We start from the raw sequence: 21,820 nt of genomic DNA, 5'->3' as shown, positions 1-21,820 counted from the left end.
ACCTTAAAATTTATTCTTGTGATAGGGAGGTAATTTAAAGGGCTAGAACACATGCTTTGATTGCAGATAGCCCAGCTTAACTTTCATTTTATCTACTCTTCAGAGAATAATGTAAAACGATGATGATGATGGTGATGGTTTTAGCCTTCTGTGTATGCAGAGAATGAGAAGGACAAGGCATTAAACAGTGCCCCTGTGTTGCAATGCTACAATAGACTGGAACTTATTGTGATAAATATTTAAATCTTGGGTTTTAGTGTTAAAAGGAAAAAATGAGACAGATCTATTTGATTTAATGAAAATTATATTCTCACTTATTGGAAATGCCCCAAATAGCTTATTTTAAAAGAAAATAAGCTTCAAAGCCTTGCATATGGCCAACTCGGGCTTGATTCCCAGCATTGCATATGGTCCCTCAAGTTTTCCAGAATTGACCCCTGAGCATAAAGCCAGGAGTAAGCATTGAGTACCTCCAGGTGTGGCCCACCTCCCTTCTCCCCGTCTAAAAAAGGAAAAGACTGATGCAATTCCTTAGTGGAATCTCTGATCTTAAGCTAAATAAACATGGCACATCTCCACCATAATGGAACTTTACACAGTCTGTTTACAGGGGCTTCAGCAGCCATTGTCTCCAGAAGCAGACTTCAGTTTTCAAAAAACTCTTAAGAAGAACAATGTGCCTTTCATATGAGTACAATGGATATAATGTCCTTAAGTAAAGCATCTTTCTCAGAATTGCCACTACATTTATTGTACTTGTAGGGAAGAAACTGAATGACTAGAAACTGCTATTAAAAGTGATAAGAAGGAAGCTGTTAAAGTTGCATTGTTTAAATTACTCAGTTCACTAGAAATAACAGAGAACATGTACCACTTAGATATTGATTGTTAATAGTCTCCTCTAATAAAGGAAACCAGGATAGATCTCCTTGGCAAAATGACTAAAGCTACAACTGGTGCAGAAAATGAGCCTAGAACAACTAACAGTGCCAAAGGAGAAAGAGCTTCCCCTTATAAATAAGCAAATAAACATTCAGCAATAACTAGGAAATTGCAAAGGTCCATGGGAATGAACTGAAATAGTTACCAGAGATCAAAGTTGGAACAATTTGAGCAATAAATAAAATGGCATTTGATGTATAGCAAAAATATAAATTAAAAATATCTGTGAATCTATAGGGAAGTAAAAATATGATTAAATAAATATGAAAAAATACTTCCTCAGGCTCAGTGGTATCAAGTAATCTCTGAAAATATTTTATCCCCAAAGAGATGGAACAAGATTCTCCACAACGTAAGTATGGGTTTAGTATAATGGCTTCACTCCCAAAGAAATAGCACGCTAGCACTGTCGTCCCATTGTTCATCAGTTTGCTTGAGTGGGCACCAGTAATGTCTCCATTGTGAGACTTGTAACTGTTTTTGGCATATCGAATACGCCACAGGGAGCTTGCCAGGTTCTGCCATACGGACAGGATACTCTCGGTAGCTTGCCAGGCTCTCCAAGAGGGCCAGAGGAATGAAACCCAGGTCGGCTGCATGCAAGGCAAATGCCCTACCCGCTGTGCTAATGTCCCAAAGAAAACTGTTACAGAAAGGTGGAATAGAATCACTGACAAACACAGCCTCAGCAAACTGAGAAAGTCACATTAACCCTGAGAAGTTGTATTGATTGGATATATCTTCAAGATGTAATAAAATGGCACTTTCCTGTCTTGCTGCCAAGGATGTATGAACCCTGCTAGTCACAAAGAAAACACCAGACCTTTCTCAGCTGAAGGTTTTTCTTAATTGGCATGTCTGGCCACTACACAACAGAAACTCTCAAAGTCATTGAAAACAAACTGAGAAACTTTCATAATCATAGGAGCCCAAGGAGGCATGACAACAAAAGATCTGGATGGGATCCCGGACCAGATAAATGACTGTGACAGTCTGGCTGAAGAGGTAGTACAGCAGGCAAGGCACTTGCCTTACATGCAACCAACCCCGGGTCTATCCCCAACACTGCATATGATCCCCCAAGCAGTCATATAGTGCAGACCCAGGAGTAAGCCCTGAACGCTAGTGACCTAGGCCACCCCAAAGAAGTGAGAGTATAAATAACATGCCAAGTATTATAAGAAGTACAGTAAGAGGCCAGAGAGATTACCTGAATGATAGCATGCACACCTGGCATGGACCAGAGCCAGAGTCAAATCTCCATCCCAAATGGACAGAAGAGCACCCCTGGCTGTGGCCTCGATAACCCCCACCAAGGACTGCTGAAGTGACCCTGTTGTGACTACCAAGGCGCAGGTATTGAATTATCCAGCCCATGCTGCCAGACTGAGTGTCACTGGGATGTCCAAAAAAAGACTTAAGAAAAAAATTTTATTGACAATAAGCAAAACCAATAGAAGCTAAAGAGCTAGTACAGTGAGTAGGGTGCTTGCCTTGCATGCGGCTGTCCCAGCTTCAATCTCCAGCATCCCTTTTGGTCCCCAGGCCCCTCCAGGGGTAATTCCTGAGTGCAGAGCCGGAGTGGCCTTTGGACATTACCAGGTGTGATCCAGAAACCTGAAGAAAAAAAAAAACACCACAGCCAAGACCTTTCAGTTGTTTTATCTAAATGAGCATTAATATTCCCACACCATGAGTCTTTCATATTCTCAGAACTAAGGGGGAGAATAGTATTTCAATAAAATTGTCATATACTTTGCAGTGGTAGAGTGCAGTAACTTTGTACATCACTAGTATAAACATAACCATGTTACCTAAACCAACGGTCTTCAACCATGGAAAGAGGTAGAAACCCGCTGGTCTGCAGCCTGGCTTATAATTGCCAGTCCGTGAACTAATCTGTAGAGCAGGTGCTGATCTATGGGTGTGAAACACTGAAGGATGCAACCCTAAGCTATAGTAACAATAATAATAAGCAGCTATGTTATTATAAATAAGTAACTCATAAGTAAGCATAGTAAGTCAATAAATTTTCTTATAAGGATTGCTGTCAGTAACTCAGACGCTTAGAATCTATATACAAAAAATGTTACAAAGAATAAGTGAAAGATTCCGTAAGGCTTTGTTCTGTATTATACCATCGTTAAAAATTTGGCAGAGGTTAAGATGATCTTGCAGGGGCTGGAGCGATAGCACAGCGGGTAGGGCGTTTGCCTTGCACGCGGCTGACCCGGGTTCGAATCCCAGCACCCCATATGGTCCCCTGAGCACCGCCAGGGGTAATTCCTGAGTGCATGAGCCAGGAATGACCCCTGTGCATTGCCGGGTGTGACCCAAAAAGCAAAAAAAAAAAAATGATCTTGCAGATGCATTGTTATTGCTAAAATATTTTCTTCACACACTTACAAAAATTATATATCCAGCTTCACATTTTTAGGAATTAAAATGTGAACAGGGAGGAACAGACAAAATATGTGGCTGACTTGGCATTATTAGTAAGATTATTATTTGTTGTCTTAATGAGTTCCCTTCAGTCTAGGCTTTAAATAGAGAGGTGGCAGGTGCATAAGACCATGAAAAAAGTCTTGGAGTGAAGTAGAAAGAACCTGTGGAAAGCCTTATTAGGAACTTAGCTACACTTTGTCACTAGAATTTTTTCTTTTCTTCACTATATATGGTGAGGACAATTTTGATATCATTTTGTATGTAAGTCTTAGAATATTCAATAGCTAAGTCCCACAAGAAACCAGCTGATGAGTTTGGGGAGGGGAAAATACTCAGGAACCAGTTTGTGTGAGACATTCACCCTATCATTTGAGCCACATTCATGGGTCTCCACTGGACAAATTGAGAAAGAAATACATATAGAAGGTACAATATGCTCTTACTAAAGTGAGTGCTTTTTTTGTTACTAGACTGTCACAGAGAAGCACAAAATGAATGTTCCAGAAACGATGAATGAAGTACTTGATATGTCTGATGATGAAGGTAGGAAAAAAGATATTTTCAAACTAATATTGAGATTGTGTATGTGTATTCTAAAAAAAAAAGTTTAGTGCAAAAAAAGTGTTTTGTTGTGGTATCTAGAGGATGCATTTTCACACACTTAAACATTGTTCACTTAAATCATGCAGTGCGTAAAGCCAACACCCCTGAAATGCTCAGTGATGGCGAATATCTCTCAGATGTTGAAGAAGGTATTTGCCAATTTTTATTATGTTGAAATTTAACTACCAGATTTACCTTCCACCCTTTGAATTGTAACACTTCCTTGAGTTACTAACTTTTCATTTTCCCTTGTAACAATTAATTCATCATTTCAACAATGTAACTTTGGTATTGCTGATTCTTCTTTTGGACTCTAGGGACTCTACCCACCCTTTAAGTCCTCTTTCCAACTTCATAATGCAAGTGTCACTAATTATTTCTATATGTTTCCTTTATGTGTAAAATTGATGTTTTTATTCCTCACATCTAAAACTCTAGAAAGGGAAAATTGATCAATGTTTATAGCTCAAAGAAATTCTAAGATGTAAGAGATGGTAACAGCCAAGTACTCATTCCAAGGATTACTGGCAGCTGTATCGTAAAAAGTAGATTTTGATCTTGAATTTATCATTAAAATTCAACCTGAATAAAATTGCTTTAGTAGGTACATCTCAGTAGCAGTTTTATGAAAGGGAAAAAGTATAAATGACGTCATTTGTATTTCACATGATTAAAATAAACTATTTGTGTTCCACGTTACTTAAAAATCAATACATTTAGAACTGGAGAGATAGGACAGAGGTAGAAGACACTTGTCTTGGATGTATCTGGCCTGGGATCCATCCTTCGCACCCCAGATGGTCCTTCACACCCTGCTTGGAGTGAATCCTGAATGTAGAGCCAGAAGCAAGCTCTGAACACTGCCAACTGTGACCCCAAAACAAAACTCAATAAATTTGACCTGATCCTGATATATAGATGTATTGATAAAAGTTTGAAAGATCATTGGAAAGCCAGCACTTTCACAGTAGATAGGATAAAGATAGCAATTCTTAAATTTCCACTGAAAGAAATGTTTCCTTATAGAAGAATATAAATTATATTTCTGCTTCTCTCTACTATCATTTGACTTTCCAAAACATTGTTTCATTGCTACCCTCATTTGCCACCATGCAAGACCTTTTCTTCTTTGCTTAGTCCTAGTATTGCAGTCTCTCCCTGATCTTAGGTATCCTTACCTGCTCTCATTCTTCAGTCCATCCTTGATTTGTACAAAGTTCAGAAATGTAGACAAGGAAAGCCTTCCTGATCCAGTCACTAACTTTCTCCAGTGTCCAGTGACTGTCTTTCTCTTTGACTGCTTAACAGCTCTGTTAGAAAGCCCTGTGGTCATTTGAGGGGTCTGGGAGGACCCTTTCCCTATTTGTAAATGTTGTTTCAGTAAACTTTAAAGGGTTTTACTCTTTTTTTCCTCTCTAAAGAAAGCATCAATTATATGTTTAACTTTGTTTATTCCCAAATGGGTAATATTTGTATCATCCTTAGGACTTTAACAGGAAAATGCTTGGCTGTCCTATTACATTTCAGTACCTCTTATAAAACTTTTTCCGAGAAATTTCCCCTTTTTTGCAGGGGAGTCACACTTGGCAGTGCTTGGGGCTATGCCCAGCTTTGTTCTCATGAATCGCTCTCTTGGTACTAAAGGGATTGTGCTGTGCTGGGGATCAAACCCAGGCCCCCCACATACAAAGCCTGTGCTCAGGCCATTGAACTATCAGTCTATCCCTGAAAGCAATTTCTTCTGTGCAAAAGATAGAAGTAAAGTGGTGTTCTCATATACACATGTGTATAGATTAAACAAATGATCCAGAATCATGTTCTCTAAAATGAAATTACTGTGAAATATGATATGACAGCCAGAGACCAAAATTTGGTGGTTCCTAACAAAATATCTGCCTTGATATGAGGCCAAGTGTGAATACATTCTATAGTTACCCTGCCTGTGTTAATACAGTAAGTTTAAAAAGGAGAAAAAAAATTCACTCTCTTCATTTGAAGATTATCAAAATGTATAACTAGAAATGACTATTTCCTTTAGATTTTTCTCTGCTTGTAATTGTTGATCAATAGGCAGGTTTTAACTATCTTTGTATCTTTTCTTAAACTCATTGGTCCTTGCTTTAAGCTATGTATGAAATTTGGGGGGCGCTAAGTGTTTTCTTGTAGTCATTTCATATATACAATGTCTGACACCACACCCACTTTCAGAGTGTCCTCTTCTTGCCACCTATGCCTGGTGGTCCCCTCCCACCTGTCCCCAAGTCCCTCACCCTTACTAAACTCCGCTCTGGAGTCTAAGCCTGTTGCCTTTTCCACATGTCACTCCTTTACTAAGTTTCCTTATGTCCCCCATATGAGAGCAATCCATCTGTCTCTGCCCTTCTCCTTATGACTGACTCCAGTCAGCCTGACGCCCTCCAGTTCCAGCCTTGTAGCAGTAAGTTACATGATTTTATCTTGTGCTTTTTCTCTTTTTCTTTTTGTATTGAGCCACATCTTACTGTGCTCAGAGATCATTCCAGGTGTGTCTCAGGGGACCATACACAGCGTGGTTCAATGCCCAATTATGGCTGAACCCAGTTGACTGCATATAAGACAAAGCCACCATGGCCCTGATTTTATCTTTTCTTATAGCTGAGAAGTATTCCAATATGTGTACATGCCACAGTATATTTTTATTATTATTTTAGTTTATTTGGGGACCACAGCCAGCACTGCGCAGGTACCATTACTAGCTCTGTGCTTAGTACTGACCCTGGCAGCGCTCAGGAGGAGCATATATTAAGCCAGGGGTTCGATCCAGAGTAACTGCTGCCATTGCCACATGCACTATTGATCCACCCACATACGCCACAACTTCTTAACTCATTCATCTGTTCTCAAGACACTGAGTGCTTTCTAGATCTTGTTTACTGTGAATAATGCTACAAAGAATATAGGAGTACAAGTATCTTTTCAAATAGTGTTTTGGGCTTTAGGGCCAATGCCAAGAAGTAGATCTTCTGGTCATGTGGAAGCTCAATTGTCATTTTTGGGGAAGTGTTCAAAATTGTTTTCCTAGGGACTAAACCAGTCAACATCCCCATCAACAGTGGATGCAGGTACCGTTTTCCATCCATACCAGCACTGGTTGATCCTATTTTGTTTTTGCTTTGGGGCCATGCCCCAACATGCTTAGGGCTTGTTCCTGGCTCTGTGCTCAGAGATAACTCCTGGCAATGCATAGACCAACTGCAGTTTCTGGAATCAAACCCAGGTTGGCGAGGCAAAGCACCTTACCCCTTTCACTTTCTCCAGCCCCTACATATATTCTTTCTGATGTGCGCCAGTCTCTCTGGTGTGAGGTAATAACTCACGTTGTAGCATTTCATGTTGAAAGATTGCTCAATCTGAACAGCTCTCTGGAGTGAAAATCCCTCCATAGAATTTTCTGAGTATGAGATCCTTTGCCCAAATACCACAGTGAGGGGCAAATATTTTCTAATTCTCAGGCTGCCTGTTCTACTGTGAGCAGTTCTGACTTGAAAATTTTTACTTTGCTGAGCATCTTGTAACTTCTACTAAACGATTTAAGTTCTGATATATTTGGCACTGTTTAGAACAAAATGTGCCTTCTCCAAATCTCCATGTATTTTGAAAGATTTTTTTCATATAATTGCCAATCTTTCCACCATTCTGACACCATCACAGTCAAATTCTTTGGGCACTGGTTTTTGAATTTTATTTCTTTTGATTTGGGGGCTACAGCCAGCAGTATTCAGGGGCTACCCTGTATCTGCATTCAGGGGTTGCTCCTTTCAGGGTATGGGGAACCATATGAGGTGTCCAGGATCAAACACGGTTGTCCGTGAGTAAGGCAGATACCCTATCTGCTCTGTTACCACTCTTGCCCCATCAAATATATCCATATCCTGCTTGATCTAAGGTGACCAGAACAAAACACAGTATTCTGGATATAGTCTAATCATAGTGTAAGAGAGTTACTGATGTATTCATGGAAGATTTTGAAAATCTCTTAATTACAATAAAATGTTTTTGAGGCTATAGTGTATGCTTAATTGACTCATTAACATCACTGTCAGCTTTTTACATGCCCAATCATATATAGATGCTGTATAAGTTAGCATTACTTTATTACTTCAAACTTCAGAATAACTCATTTTGAAATTTTAATTCTAAAAGAACCCCTAAAACTTTAGTGATAGTTTTTATTTCTGACTTACTTGCTAGACAATCTTCTTAACATTCTGCCAATTTAGATTCGCTGCTGCCTGTTTCAGTAAGACTGCACTATGAAGCAAATACTTATTTCCCTGACCCTAGAGCATGTCTCAAGTATGTCTCTGTAAGAGCTAGCAAAATCTAGCTCTCACTGGTATCTGAGGGTACTGGAGATGCCAACAGCTTTTCAGAGCCAATAGCAATAATTTTTGCTATCATCACTGATACAGAATGTCAGTTTTTCTCAAAGGGAAATAGTTTATGTTGTATGACAACATATCATTTTAATCCTAAATTATAAGAATCAAGTAGTAAAAAAGCCCTAAAAATGGGTTTCACTTTTTCTTCTTTTCTCTTTTCCTTTTTCACATTTACTACCAGTCTGGCTTCTCTTTCTTTGGTCTTCTGTAAGAATTTAGATTAGGTGAAAGAATGTTTTGATTAATTGCTCATAAAAGATGTGAGGGGTGAAGGAAAACAAGCCTACACAATGTTGTTAGTTAAAAGCCAGAGAAACAATAGAGCAGGTTATAAAGTGAGCAAAGGTTGAGTGTCAGCACAGTTAAGCAGTAAAAGAAAAGAACAGAAAGTAACCTTATCTAAGAGAGGTCTTTAAACCCAGACATTATATTGGTGAGGCATAAACAGGATTCCACAGAGGGACAGAGTGATTTGCAAATATTTAATGTTATACTATCCTCTTTCTCAGAAAATGTTACAAAGGCATACATTTAAAATACAAAATTAGTGTTGATTTTTGTTTCCATTAGAGTCCTGAGTTTTGAAATTCATTTTGTAATGAGAAAAGATGGAAGATGGGAGGAGGTAGGGGTCAATGAACCGGAAAGAAAAAAATGTAAGAATGAAAAGACAGGAAAGAGAGAAGAAAGAACGAAGGGAAAAGAAAAGTAAGAGAGGCTGGAGTGATAGCACAGAGGGTAGGGCATTTGCCTTGCATGCGGCCGACGCGGGTTCGGTTCCCAGCAGCCCAGATGGTCCCTCAAGCACCTCCAGGAGTAATTTCTGAGTGCATGAGTCAGGAGTGACCCTTGAGCATTGCTGGGTGTGACCCCTCCCAAAAAAATGTCAGAATGAGGAAAATTCAAATGACATTGCTGGGTGAAGCTCAGCGGGCTAGGGTACCAGGCCTCCTGGTGTGCATAAGGCCCTCCTTTCATCCCCAGTGCCATGTGGTCTCTTGAGCACCACCAGGAATAGTCCGTTTGGCCCCTGGCACTGTTGGGGATAACAAGTGACCCCAAACAAGAAATAAATAAGTTGAGATAAAAGTCCATGTTGCATGCTGGAGCAATAGTACAGCAGGTAGGGCATTTGCCTTGCACGTGGACAATCCAGGTTCGACCTCTAGTATCCCATATAGTCCCCCCCCCCCCCCCAGCACTGCCAGAAGTAATTCCTGAGTGCAGAGCCAGGAGTAACTCCTGTGCATCACCAGGTGTGACCCAGAAAGCAAATAAATAAATAAATAAATCCAAATTGTTTTCTAGTTTAGATGTTCCTCTTAGGAGATTGAACAGTCAATCAACTCTGGCTCAATTCTGATTTTTACACTGTTTCTATACAATTCTTCTTTGCAACTTTGAAATAAAAACACAGTATTACTTTTGCTTCTAGAATCTGACTGGGTTGGATTGAGTAACAAATTTAAAGAAATATAGATAGGACATAATAAAAAATGGAATTAAGCCCAGGGATGGAGAAAATATACAACAGATGGCTCTGGGAGGAAAAATGGTGTTTCTGAAAAGGTTTCTGAGACACTAGGGTAAGACGAAGCCTCGATGAGAATGATTTAAACCTTAAGTATTTAGTTCTTTTGCATTTGATCTTTAAAGATAAAAAAAAAATTTCTTTCAGGATCAAGGACAGACAATAAGTACTAAAAGAAAGAGGGATACTATTTACATGTGCAGTGGTAATCATTATGAGGAGGCAGAGAGATAGTACAGGACTTAAGGCACTTGCCTTGCATGCAGGTAGCTGGGTTTGATCCCCAGAACAACTGTTAGTCACTCCCACAGGTACAACCACATTCTCCCAAGTACCACTAGGTGTGAAATAATTGCTAGGAAGCTATAGATTTGAAATAAGAGTAAAAAAATAATAATCAGCTATCTTATCAAATTGATAGGAGGGATAAAGAGATTCATATTCAGTTCACCTTTGTACCAAATGTGGTACTGTGGGAACCACAGCAGTGTAAATTCAGATTGCAAAGAACTGAAAAGGGTGGGTGGGTGAGAAAGGAGCTTTTAGCCCATATGCTCCCTTAAACCAATGAGGAAGTAAAGACCACATAAATGTTGAGTGGCTTGCCCAGCCCAAGTTAGTGGCAGAGACTGGGTCAAGAAGACAAATGTGACAGTCTGTCATTTCAGATCATCTTACACAGTAGGTTCTCATTTAATGTCATTGATACAGCCTTGGAAATTATTTGCTTTTAGCAAAATGAAGTATGGTGAAATTGTACTATAAGAAAATTAATATCAATAATTCATTTCTTGTGAAATATTTCTAGTCACAAAAATAGTACTAAAGTTCTAAATAAAGATGTTTACCATGCTTAATATTAAACAGCCATTTATTCACTTGAAGTCAGGACCTAGGGTGACTTGATTTTCCTAACAGCTCAGAGCTCAAAATAGGAACTACCCCTGGACATCCTTCTACCAGGCATATGTGCACACACCAACACTTGCTCCAACTGGGACAATTTAGATATGCCAATGAATTTGATGTGCACATCTTTGGGATATGGTAGGCAGCCAGAGAAAGACCACAGAAAACAGCGAGTTCACACAGATAGTACCCTTAGTATTAATTTTTTAAAAAAAAACCAGCATTAATTATCAAGGATCTGCTATGAACAGAAACCAAGAATAGATTTTCTTAAGCATTCACAAAATGTATGCATTTAGAAAAAGGGAAAATTATGCTAATAGGAAGTATAACAAGGGAATAATAAAAGTTTTGGGTTTTATTGAGGCACCATGATTTACAAATTTCTTTATAATAGAGTTTCAAGTATACAATGTTCCAATTTCAATCCCACCAACAGTGTCAACCTCCCTCCACTAATAATAGTTGGTTTTGTCTTTTTAAGATCTTTGTTCATATATATATATATGTATATATATATATATATACATATATATATATATGTAGGGATTAAGCCTGTCTTATATTTGGGTCTCAGCTCTAGTTCCTGGGTCCATATAAGAACCTTCAAGTACCACCAGGAGTCATCCCTGAGCACAGAGTCAGGAGTCAGCCCTGAGTACTCCTGAGTGTAGCCTTAAAATGAATCAAAAAAGCTCTTTATTCCAGCTGGAATAGAGAAGGGATCACTAAGAAAATGATGACTGGAGGAATCAGTTGGGATGGGAGATGTGTGCCAAAAGTAGATAATGGACCAAACATGATAACTTCTCAGTGTCTGCATTGCAAACCATAATGCCCAAAAGTAGAGAGAGAGCATGGGGACTATTGTCTGCCATGGAGGCAGTGGGATTTGTCCCCGAGTGGATGAACATGTCAGTTGTTACCTGAAATTTTTCTCAATCTGAAATGTTCTCATTTTACAAATAGCTCATCACAATATGCAGCCTTTTGCTGAGAATTTCTTTGCTTATAATTGACTTTCCAAACAGGAATAATCTAATTGCATGCAACTCTTCGGTGAAAGAGCTAAAATGGTAAGTTTGAAATACAAGAAAAAAAAAAGATAAAAATCCAGGACCAGAGAGTTCAGTGGGTAGGGTATTTTCCTTGCATGCAGCTGACCCACGTTCAATCTCTGGCACCACATATGTTCCCCCAGTCCCCACCAGGAGTGATTCCCGAGCATTGCTGAGTATGGTCCTAAAGGTGAAAAAAGTTAAAATCCCATTCTTTGTTGTAGCCCCAGAACTAGATACAGTATATGGCACACAGCAGATATTTAAAGCATGTTTGATTGATTGCTTTAAAGAAAGAGATTTTTGCAGAATTGAGAGCAAGTGGAGTGGAGAAGGTTTCACACCATCCATCCTCCTTTCACCTCCATTAAGCTCCTTCTTGTTGATAGTCCTCAGCTAGATAAAATGATCTGTGGACTGAGGCAGGAACTTTATCCTTTTAATCCATCTTTTAATTTAGTGGTTTTCCATCCACACTATCTACTTATCCTGCTATGTACTTGACATTTCCACTTAAATTCTCACAGGTACATTAACTCACCATATCCTAAATATGTTCCTCCAAAACTGTTTCTCTCCACCCTTCTCCAGCTCAGTAAATAAGCTGAACTAAAACCTATGATTCTGTGTAATCTCCTTTTTATTACCATTCATATGTAGTTGATGGGCAAGTGATACCAGCTTTATGCCTTGAATTGTCTCAAATGCTGCTTCTCTCCTGCTCCTTGGCCTCTACCATAATCCCACCTAATTCCCCCATAGAGTACTACAGCAGCTTCGTCATGGATTTCCTCTGACTCAGCTTCCTTTCTCACATGCACAGCTGAAAAATATATATAAATCAGGATTTGAGATAATATGGTGAGTAAAACACTTGCCACGTATACACCCGACCCAAGTTCAGTTCCCAGCACCACATGTGGTCCCCCAAGCACAGCCAGCATTGATTCATGAGTGCAGAACCACAAGGAAGCTTTGAGCACTGACAGGTGTAACCCAAACCACCTCCCCTAAAATAATAACAAAATAGAATATAAACTTAAAAATAAAATAGAAGTCCATCATATGATATGATAGCATTCCCCAGCTTAAAAGCCCTTCAAAACTTAGATTGAGTCATTCGTTTTATTGCATTTATAATTTATTCATTTCATTTCTCTATAGTATTTGTTATACGTCTGCACCATAATTAAGTTCCATTCTACTGTTGATGGAAATTTGGATTGTTTCTAATTTGAGACTGGTGCAAATTAACCTACTACTAAGCCTTCTTATCTATGTTTCCTGGTACACATATTCATGCAGTTCTCTAGGTTATAGAAACGTGGTTGCTAGGTTGCAGGTTAGGCGAAGACAAAGTTGATCAAAGCAAGTAGCACTAAGCTAGGAATACAACATTAGACAATTTATTAAAAAAAATTAAAACCAGCAAGAAAAAGAATAATGGGGAAATGATTAAGGAAAAGGCTATGACAGGTATAGGGATATGGGATACATTTGATGAACTGACACTAGAGTATGAAACTTAGATGCTCTTGAATTTGGGGTTGGTCGGGAGATGTTTGGGCGACACTCATTGGAGCTGAGGGTATATTCCTGGTTCTCTGCACAGGAGTGATCCCCTAGTGATGCTCAGGGGAATCAGAAGTGGTGCTGGAAATAAAACGAAGGTCACCTGCATTGCAAGGCAAGCATCTTCATTCCTGTACTGCATCTCAGTCCCAGATGGCCTTTGTTATATAACAATTTGTTAAAAATGTATGTACTCGTCTATGGCAGTGATATTTTATAATAAAAGTAGTCTTCAAACATTACAAATACAACTCAGATAGTACAAATACAAACATCAAACAAAAATTCCCTCAAGGTTTTATGTGGCATTTAAAGTAAAACTTGTTATTTCTGTGATTGATGGCACCTTCTACCTCTTTTCCCTTTTGCTCTCATCATACTTTCTTCATCCTAGTAAACTCATCTCAATTTATTAGTCATTTAAAATCAGGGGGCAGCAAAGTTTTCCAGTAAAGGGCCAGTAGTAATTATTTCTGGATTTTCAGGCCATACCATCTCGTCCCAAGTATTCCACTCTGCCTTCAGAGTAGAAAAGCACAGAGACAATGCCTAACCAGCTGGGCATGGTTATGTGGTAATAAAACTTGTTTATAAAAAGAGGTGGGAGGCTGGATTTGGCCCAGGAACTTGAATTTGCCGACTTGTAATTCATTTTGTCTTCTTTCAAACTAGACTGTATGCTCCATAGGACCAGAATTGTCTAATATCTATCAAAGCTTTCAACACATACACATACAGACTCTCATTTCTAACTAACTCCACACTTTTACTTGGGTCTCTGCCCTCCCAGAGGATCTAATGCAAATGAACACTCTCAGTACCATCAACCAAGAACCTGCCAGTTGCAGGGTGAGGTGCTAAGCTGCAGATGTTTCAAACATTATGTCATTCAGCCGATACTGTGAACCTCTAAGTTAGTGCCATTATAGATGTAGAAAAGAGTTCCAGTGATCTGAAAAGGCTTCATCAAGATCATACTGTGGACATATATTCATACCTCCATCCTTAACCCCCTACTCAAACATTAGTGTTGCCTGGGAATTTAGATAAGTGCCTGATAACCATTGGATATCATAAAAATTTAATGGTTCTTAGCTAATACATCTCAATAAATACTGTAGCACTGTAACACTGTCATCCTGTTCATCAATTTGCTCAAGCAGGCACCAGTAATGTCTCCATTGTGAGACATGTTGTGACTGTTTTTGCCATATCAAATATGCCACGAGTAGCTTGCCAGGCTCTGCCATGCAGGCAGGATACTCTCAGTATCTTGCTGGGCTCTCTGAGAGGGATGGAGGAATCGAACCTGGGTTGGCCACGTGCAAGGCAAATGCCTTACTCACTGTGCTATCTCTTCAGTCCCCAATGAATACTAGTTACTTGTTATCTTCACTTGATTTTGCCAAAATAGTTGAGAACATTGTTGTCAGTATTATCATCCCTAACTATATTCAGTGCTAATTTAAAGACCCAGTTAAAATTTAATTAGTCCTATTTTACAGTAAAGAACCTAAAACTCAGTGCTGCAATGAACATAGAAATACATATGCCATCTCTACTATACCGTTTTGCCTCTCCGGGATATATTCCCAGGAGTGGTATTGCTGGGTCAAATGGAAGCTCAATTTCTAATTTTTTGAGAATCGTCCATATTGTTTTCCAAAAGGGCTGAACCAGTCGGCATTCCCACCAGCAGTGAAGAAGAGTCCCTTTCTCCCCACATCCACGCCAACACCGGTTGCTTTTGTTTTTTGGGATGTGGGCCAGTCTCTGTGGTGTGAGATGATATCTCATGGTTGTATTTCTATGTTCATTGCAGCACTGTTTGCAATAGCCAGAATCTGGAAAAAAAACAGAGTGCCCCAAAACAGATGACTGGTTAAAGAAACTCTGATACATCTACACAATGGAATACTATGTAGCTGTCAGAAAACATGAAGTCATGAAATTTGCATATAAATGGATCAACATGGAAAGTATCATGTTGAGTGAAATGAGTCAGAAAGAAAGAGACAGACATAGAAAGATTGCACTCATATGTGGAATATAATGTAACTGAGAAGTACAAGTTGGCAACGATGCAACTTCTGGCAGATATCTCTCTGGACTTAGTTACTAAAATACTAAATTACAGAAACCCAAAACTGAGAGGCCGCTAAGTGTGGTCACTTGACCTCATACCTCTTCATCCTCAGCAATGGAAAACAAATTATCTAATGCTTCCTTTTCAGCAGGTCTGACTTTAGGGGAGAGACTCTCCAAACAATAATAGTGAGGTTTGTTGAAATATTGTATGCAATCAAAGTGAAAATAAAGTGAAATTTATCAGTTACACAGGCAGGGGGGGGCTTAGGGTGGGGGGGCGGGGTGGAGCTATACTGGGATTCTTGGTGGTGGAATATGAGCACTGGTGAAGGGATGGGTATTCGAGCATTGTATAACTGAGATTTAAACCTGAAAACTTTGTAACTTTCCACATGGTGACTCAATAAAAATAAATAAATAAATAAATAAATAAAAATTAAAAAATTTAAAAAATAATAATAAAAATAAAAATAATTAAAAAAAAGAACCTAAAACTCAAAATATTGCTCAGGTTGGCGTAGTCAAAAAGAGTAGAATTTGATCTGTTGTTGTTGTTATTGTTGTTGTTGTTAGGGCACACCCACCCGTGCTCAGGACTTATTTCTAGCTCAACATTCAGGGGTCACTTTTTAATTATTTTTTTAAAAAATTTTATTATTGAATCGCCATGAGATACAATTACAAAGATTTTATATTTGGGTTTCAATCATGCAATGATCAAACACCCATCCCTCCACCAGTGTGCATTCTCTACCACCAATGTCTCCAGTATACTCCCCACTTCCAAACCTCCCCCTGCCTCCATGGCAGACAGTTTCCCCCAGACTCTCTCTCTACTTTGGGGCATTATGGTTTGCAATACAGATACTGAAAGTTTATCTTGTTTGGTCTTTAATCTGCCTTCAACACATATCTCCCATCCTAAACAATTCCTCCAACCATCATTGAGCTAGTGATCTCAGGGGTCACTCTTGTGGGACTTGGAGGACCTAATGGCTTGCTGGAGATCGAACCTAGATTGGCTGTATGCAAGGAAGTCCTACCCACTATACTATCTCTTCAACCCTGAAGATGCAATCTGAATTGAGTTTTTTTGGCTTTTCTCTATTCAGAAAGATGCAGAAAGAGAAAAACAGGGTACTGGGAGACAGTCAGAGTGCTGGAACTCTTGTATGTGCAAAACCCAGAGTTTGTTCCTCTGTACTGCGTGCATCCCAGGTACTCACACGTGCAGTTTTGGTGGCCCATAGTACCTCTGGACCTAAAAAGAAGGAAAAAAGATTACTAAAGAATTAAAAAAATGAAAGCAATATTAAGAAATAGAATTTGAACATAGCAAACAATTGTGGCCATGGGAGTAAACAAAAATTTCACTGGGGGGAGGGGGAATGCAATGAACTATATTCTGAGTTCAAAAAAATGTTCTGGTCAGAATGCTGCAGACAGGGGACATTAAGACTCCACGTGGGAGCTCGGTTTACAGGCTGGGGAAGTGAGTACTGGCCTGTATGTCGACCCCCCAGGCAGAGCACAGAGAGTGAGCAGTTCAAGAAAAAACACTGGCAGAGGAGTTAAAGGAGAATGCACAAAGGGACATCGGAGCCAGTGGAGTGCAGCAAAGAGTGGAAACTGCCAAGAGTCTGTTCCAGCGGAAGCCATGGCTAACTCCCCTGTGGTGTCTGGGGAATGTCATCTTTATGGTGGCCCAGCAGCTGCTGTGTCCATGACATCAAAGATTTAGACACAGAGTAGCACTAATGTAGAGGAGGAAAGTCAGACTGTGAGTGTGCCTCTGTTTTTCCAAGAAGCTGTGACACCATGTTAGATGAGTAGCCGTGGAATAAAGAAAGAATACTTCGGGGCTGGCGCGATAGCACAGCGGGTAGGGCGTTTGCCTTGCACGTAGCCGACCCGGGTTCGATCCCCAGCATCCCATATGGTCCCCTGAGCACTGCCAGGGGTAATTCCTGAGTGCAGAACCAGGAGTAACCTCTGAGCATCGCCGGGTGTGACCCAAAAAGCAAAAAAAATAAATAAATATGTAAATCTGTAACTGTACCTCATGGTGATTCAGTAATAAAATTTAAAAAAAAAAAAAAAGAATACTTCAAAGATGGGAAGAAATTAACATGCTTATGATCAAGAACACATCAGGGGGCCGGAGCGATAGCACAGCGGGTAGGGCGTTTGCCTTGCACGCGGCCGACCCGGGTTCGATCCCCGGCATCCCATATGGTCCCCCAAGCACCGCCAGGAGTAATTCCTCAGTGCAGAACCAGGAGGAACCCCTGAGCATCGCTGGGTGTGACCCAAAAAGCAAAAAAAAAAAAAAAAAAAAAAAAAAAAAAAAGAACACACCAGGTTATTTTTCATTTGTCCTAAAATAGTTGTGATTTTGAATATTCTCTCTTCTTCCTGCACACATCATGCATGTGTGTGCACACATGCATACACACATACACGCATACACATACACACTTATTTTAATGTTGAGGAGGCTGATTTGCTCCCTGTTGGGGTGAATCCTAATCTTGGCATCCCTAGTTCCCAACTCCTCACACTGGGATCTTTAGTAGCAGCAAGAATCAGTCGGACCTTGGGGCTGGAGCGATAGCACAGTGGGTAGGGCGTTTGCCTTGCACACGGCCAACCCGGGTTCAATTCCCAGCATCCCGTATGGTCCCCTGAGCACTGCCAGGAGTAATTCCTGAGTGCAAAGCCAGGAGTAACCCCTGTGCATTGCCAGGTGTGACCCAAAAAGAAAAAAAAAAGTCGGACCTCTTCAGTGTGGGCCAGGAAAAGATAGGGCTGTGGGCAGCTGGGAACATAGTGAGGCTGGAGAACCCAACGGAAGATGTTACAGATGACACAGAGTGAGCTCAGCACAGGGGCACGACTGCAGGGATGATGAGAGCTGGCTTCAGGCCCACTGTATTGACCTTGGATGGACACATGTTTTAGGTGTGTGTCAGAAACAATAAGAGATAGTTTGGGTAGAAGAGTCCCAATTCTAATCTACAAAGTGTCCATGATCCTAATGGCATCTCTGTACCTGGGGACAGTGAGCCTGTTCCTGGTCCTTACACACCTCAGTAAGGAAGAGCCAAAAGTAAGAGTTTGTAATTGAACTTTAGCCTAGACAAAGAGTGAACCAATAATGAATGGAAGAATCAATTGGCCCTGGTTCTTACATTCATTATACCTTGAATACAGCTGCCGAATTTCTCTGTAAGCAAGAACCTAACATTTTTAGTGCCAACTGCACAGGGCTGCTTTGTGGCTTATAATTTATTAATCAACTAAGTTCCTTAGCAAGTGGCAAAGACATTTAGATCATAAGTACACTGGAAGTCATCTCACACTCCTTTCCACCTGCATTCTGTCCCTTCGTTCTTAGGTGTTCATCTAACCATCGCAGTATAATGTCAAATCTTACATAGTTGATGGGGGAATTTCCAAAGTAGTATTCAGGAGCATGGATAAGAGTAAAAACAAATTACAGTGTCTACCCCAGTTCCTTCTTTTCTACCACTTCATAAGGAAGATAGGAGGGATTCTTTTCTGGGATGGGTTTGTTTATTAACCCAACCAAGATCACAGGGGATGTTTCTCATTGCTACATCTGGGAAAGAGTTCCAAGACTGACTCATACATGCTTACTTTAGAAACTATATCTAGTTTCGAAAATGGCAGTAAAATAGTTAAAGGGGCTTTTTTTAAAAAAAAAAAAGTATACCCAACCACAGAGTTGAACAATTTTTAAGGGTAAAAGATCAAATGGACTTGGACTCAAAAAGAAATCAGCCCCAAAGAGAAAGAGCGCTCTGTTTTGTGGAGAATGGACAGCAATTTGTTGCTAGTTACGAGGTTACAAAATGTCATTCAAACTGATTCCTTTTGGGCCACTTTGGAAGCCAGAAACTCATGAGCACTTAGAGCTGGAAGGAAAGAAAGAATGCGGTTGTCGACGTACATGTCCCTCAGTTCAGCAGCCTATATAAGACCACCGGTATTACCCAGGCTCACCTAACCATTTTCTCATCCATCTTCATTGTTCTCACATATTTGGAGAAAGGAAAGTTCTGTTTTAGCACTTCGTTTATGTTTGGGGAAAAAATGCCATTTCCAGAGAATGCTGAAAAAGGGTTACATGAGCCACCCACCCGACCTCCTCCCCAAGATCCCTCCTACACAGCAGAGAAGGGAAAAGTAGAGAGTGAAAGAATTAGATCTCACACCACATCGTGCCTTACATTCTGTGGGAACAGCCACTCTTTGAGACTAACTATTCCAGAGATCTCAGGGTCTTGAGTGGAATTATAACTCCTCAACCCCCAGCATAGCCAGCCCAGGGCCATAACCTCTCCTCTTTCCTCTTCTCGGTCTCAGAATATTTACAGGAAAGTATGTAAATACGTTGCTCAGAATTGTAAAACCTCCAATTTCTAGTCCTCTCCACTTACCTTGACTCTCACGGCCTGCATTCAGTATCTGCCAGCTCCTCTCGGTCAAATGTGTTGCCCTCCTCCTCTGAGTTCTTGTAGCACTTTGTCATGTTCTTTTCTGTCTGTCATTATAAGTAGTGCCTAAGTGTTTCCATGTTAGGGCTCAGAGCAATAGTACAGCAGGCAAGGGACTTGCCTTGCGTGTGGCCAACCCAGTTCTATCCTTGACACTGTAGGTAGTCCCTGAAGCTTTGGCCAGAGTGATAGTGCATATCCAGAAGCAAGCTTTGAGCACTACTGGAGATGGCCTTAAAATAAAAATAAATAGAATTCTGCAACATGACAAGTGGTCTCTAATCCAATGCTTCTATCAACTAGACACATGGATTTTTTTGATAAATAGCTGATTTTTTTTCTGAGTATGTTTCTTCATCTCTAAAGGGAGGAATAGTGCCTGCTTTATAGAGTTGAAGATGGCATGAGATATCAATACATAGATACATGCACACATATGTACTCTTTGGTTATCATAGCACTTAGCACATTAAACACACTAAACATGCAGGAGTAGTGTTTCAGGATTTGCATAATTGCTTGTATTTTGGGTTGGGTTTTTTTCTGTTCATTTATTTATTTATTTATTTTTGCCCTTTTTTTGGGGGGTGGTCACACCCAGCAATGCACAGGGGTTACTCCTGGCTCTTCACTCAGGAATTACTACTGGCAATGCGCAGGGGACCATATGGGATGCTGGGAACCGAACCCGGGTCGGCCGCATGCAAGGCAAACACCCTACCCGCTGTGCTATCACTCCAGCCCCTATTTATTTATTTTTTTAATTAGTGAATAACTGTGAGGGTACAGTTACAGATTTACACATTTTCGTGCTTGTGTTTCCGTCACACAATATTCGAGAGCCCATCCCTCCACCAGTACCCATTTTCCACCACAGGTGATCCCAGTATCCCTCCCACCCCCAGTCCCATCCCCCCACCCCACCCACCTCTGTGGCAGGGCATTCCCTTTTGTTCTCTCTCTCTCCTTTGGGGTGTTGTGGTTTGCAATAGGGGTATTGAGCAGTCATCCTGTTCAATCTATAGTCTGAAATCAAATGCCTCAGGAGCAATAGTAGTTGGCTCTACTTACAACCCAATTGCTAGCCCGGGGACCCTTCATTGGTCTTCAGACCATGTGGTATAACTAGACTCTAGGGTTTACCCTAAACTTCCCCCCACCAAATAGGGTGATACTACCCCTCAGGGGAGCATTGGAAATATCCTGGATGATAATAGTAGCTTTAGGCATAATTGGGGAATGCTCGGTTCACTACAAAAGAAAGATTTTCAAGGGAGCACTGAGTGATTTTTTTTTTCTGAAAAGGTTTTTAGAACCTCTGTTAGACCTATGGAATTGATATATACATTTGAAGAAGGGTCTCATGATAAAAATATATTGTGGAAAACTGAGAAACACTGCACTAAATTAATTCAGGATAGAAATTACCTAGGGGGAAATAGAGAATTAGTTCTGCAGAGTTAATAGAGCTGAGAGATAACTTTTGTTTTTTTTCTAAGATCTTGGACCAGTCGTTCTCACTCTGAAATGTCCAGACAAGCAACATCAGAATCACTCTGTAACTTGTTACAAATGCAAGTTTCCGGGCAATTCTTATGTATCCTACATATTGTGGTCTAGCATTGGGAAGTTACTTGTAATAGCTAATTAATAATAAATATTTCTTTCTTCCTGCCCTGTTATTATATTTCTTCCATTCCATCTCTTAGCGAGGCAAATAATGTCGCATGT

General features: G+C 40.1%; 1 protein-coding gene across 18 annotated transcripts in view; it reads left to right on the top strand.

Moving 5' to 3' along the window:
- ANK3 (ankyrin 3) overlaps nucleotides 1–21,820 on the top strand; it is a 511,843-nt gene that overhangs the window by 380,229 nt on the left and 109,794 nt on the right. For 12 of the 18 annotated variants that reach the window (XM_055137437.1, XM_055137440.1, XM_055137434.1 and 9 more), the window contains 2 exons: nucleotides 3,858–3,930; nucleotides 4,077–4,139. In XM_055137437.1, the coding sequence (XP_054993412.1) occupies nucleotides 3,858–3,930; nucleotides 4,077–4,139 (136 nt within the window). The remainder of the gene's footprint in view (nucleotides 1–3,857; nucleotides 3,931–4,076; nucleotides 4,140–21,820) is intronic. The other 6 variants (XM_055137439.1, XM_055137442.1, XM_055137438.1 and 3 more) reach the window with 1 other exon arrangement.

This window comes from Sorex araneus, chromosome 5 (genome assembly GCF_027595985.1).
Source record: "Sorex araneus isolate mSorAra2 chromosome 5, mSorAra2.pri, whole genome shotgun sequence".
In the NCBI taxonomy this organism is placed as follows: Eukaryota; Metazoa; Chordata; class Mammalia; order Eulipotyphla; family Soricidae; genus Sorex; species Sorex araneus.
Note: the sequence above shows the minus strand (reverse complement) of the source record. Positions and strands in the feature narration are given on the sequence as shown.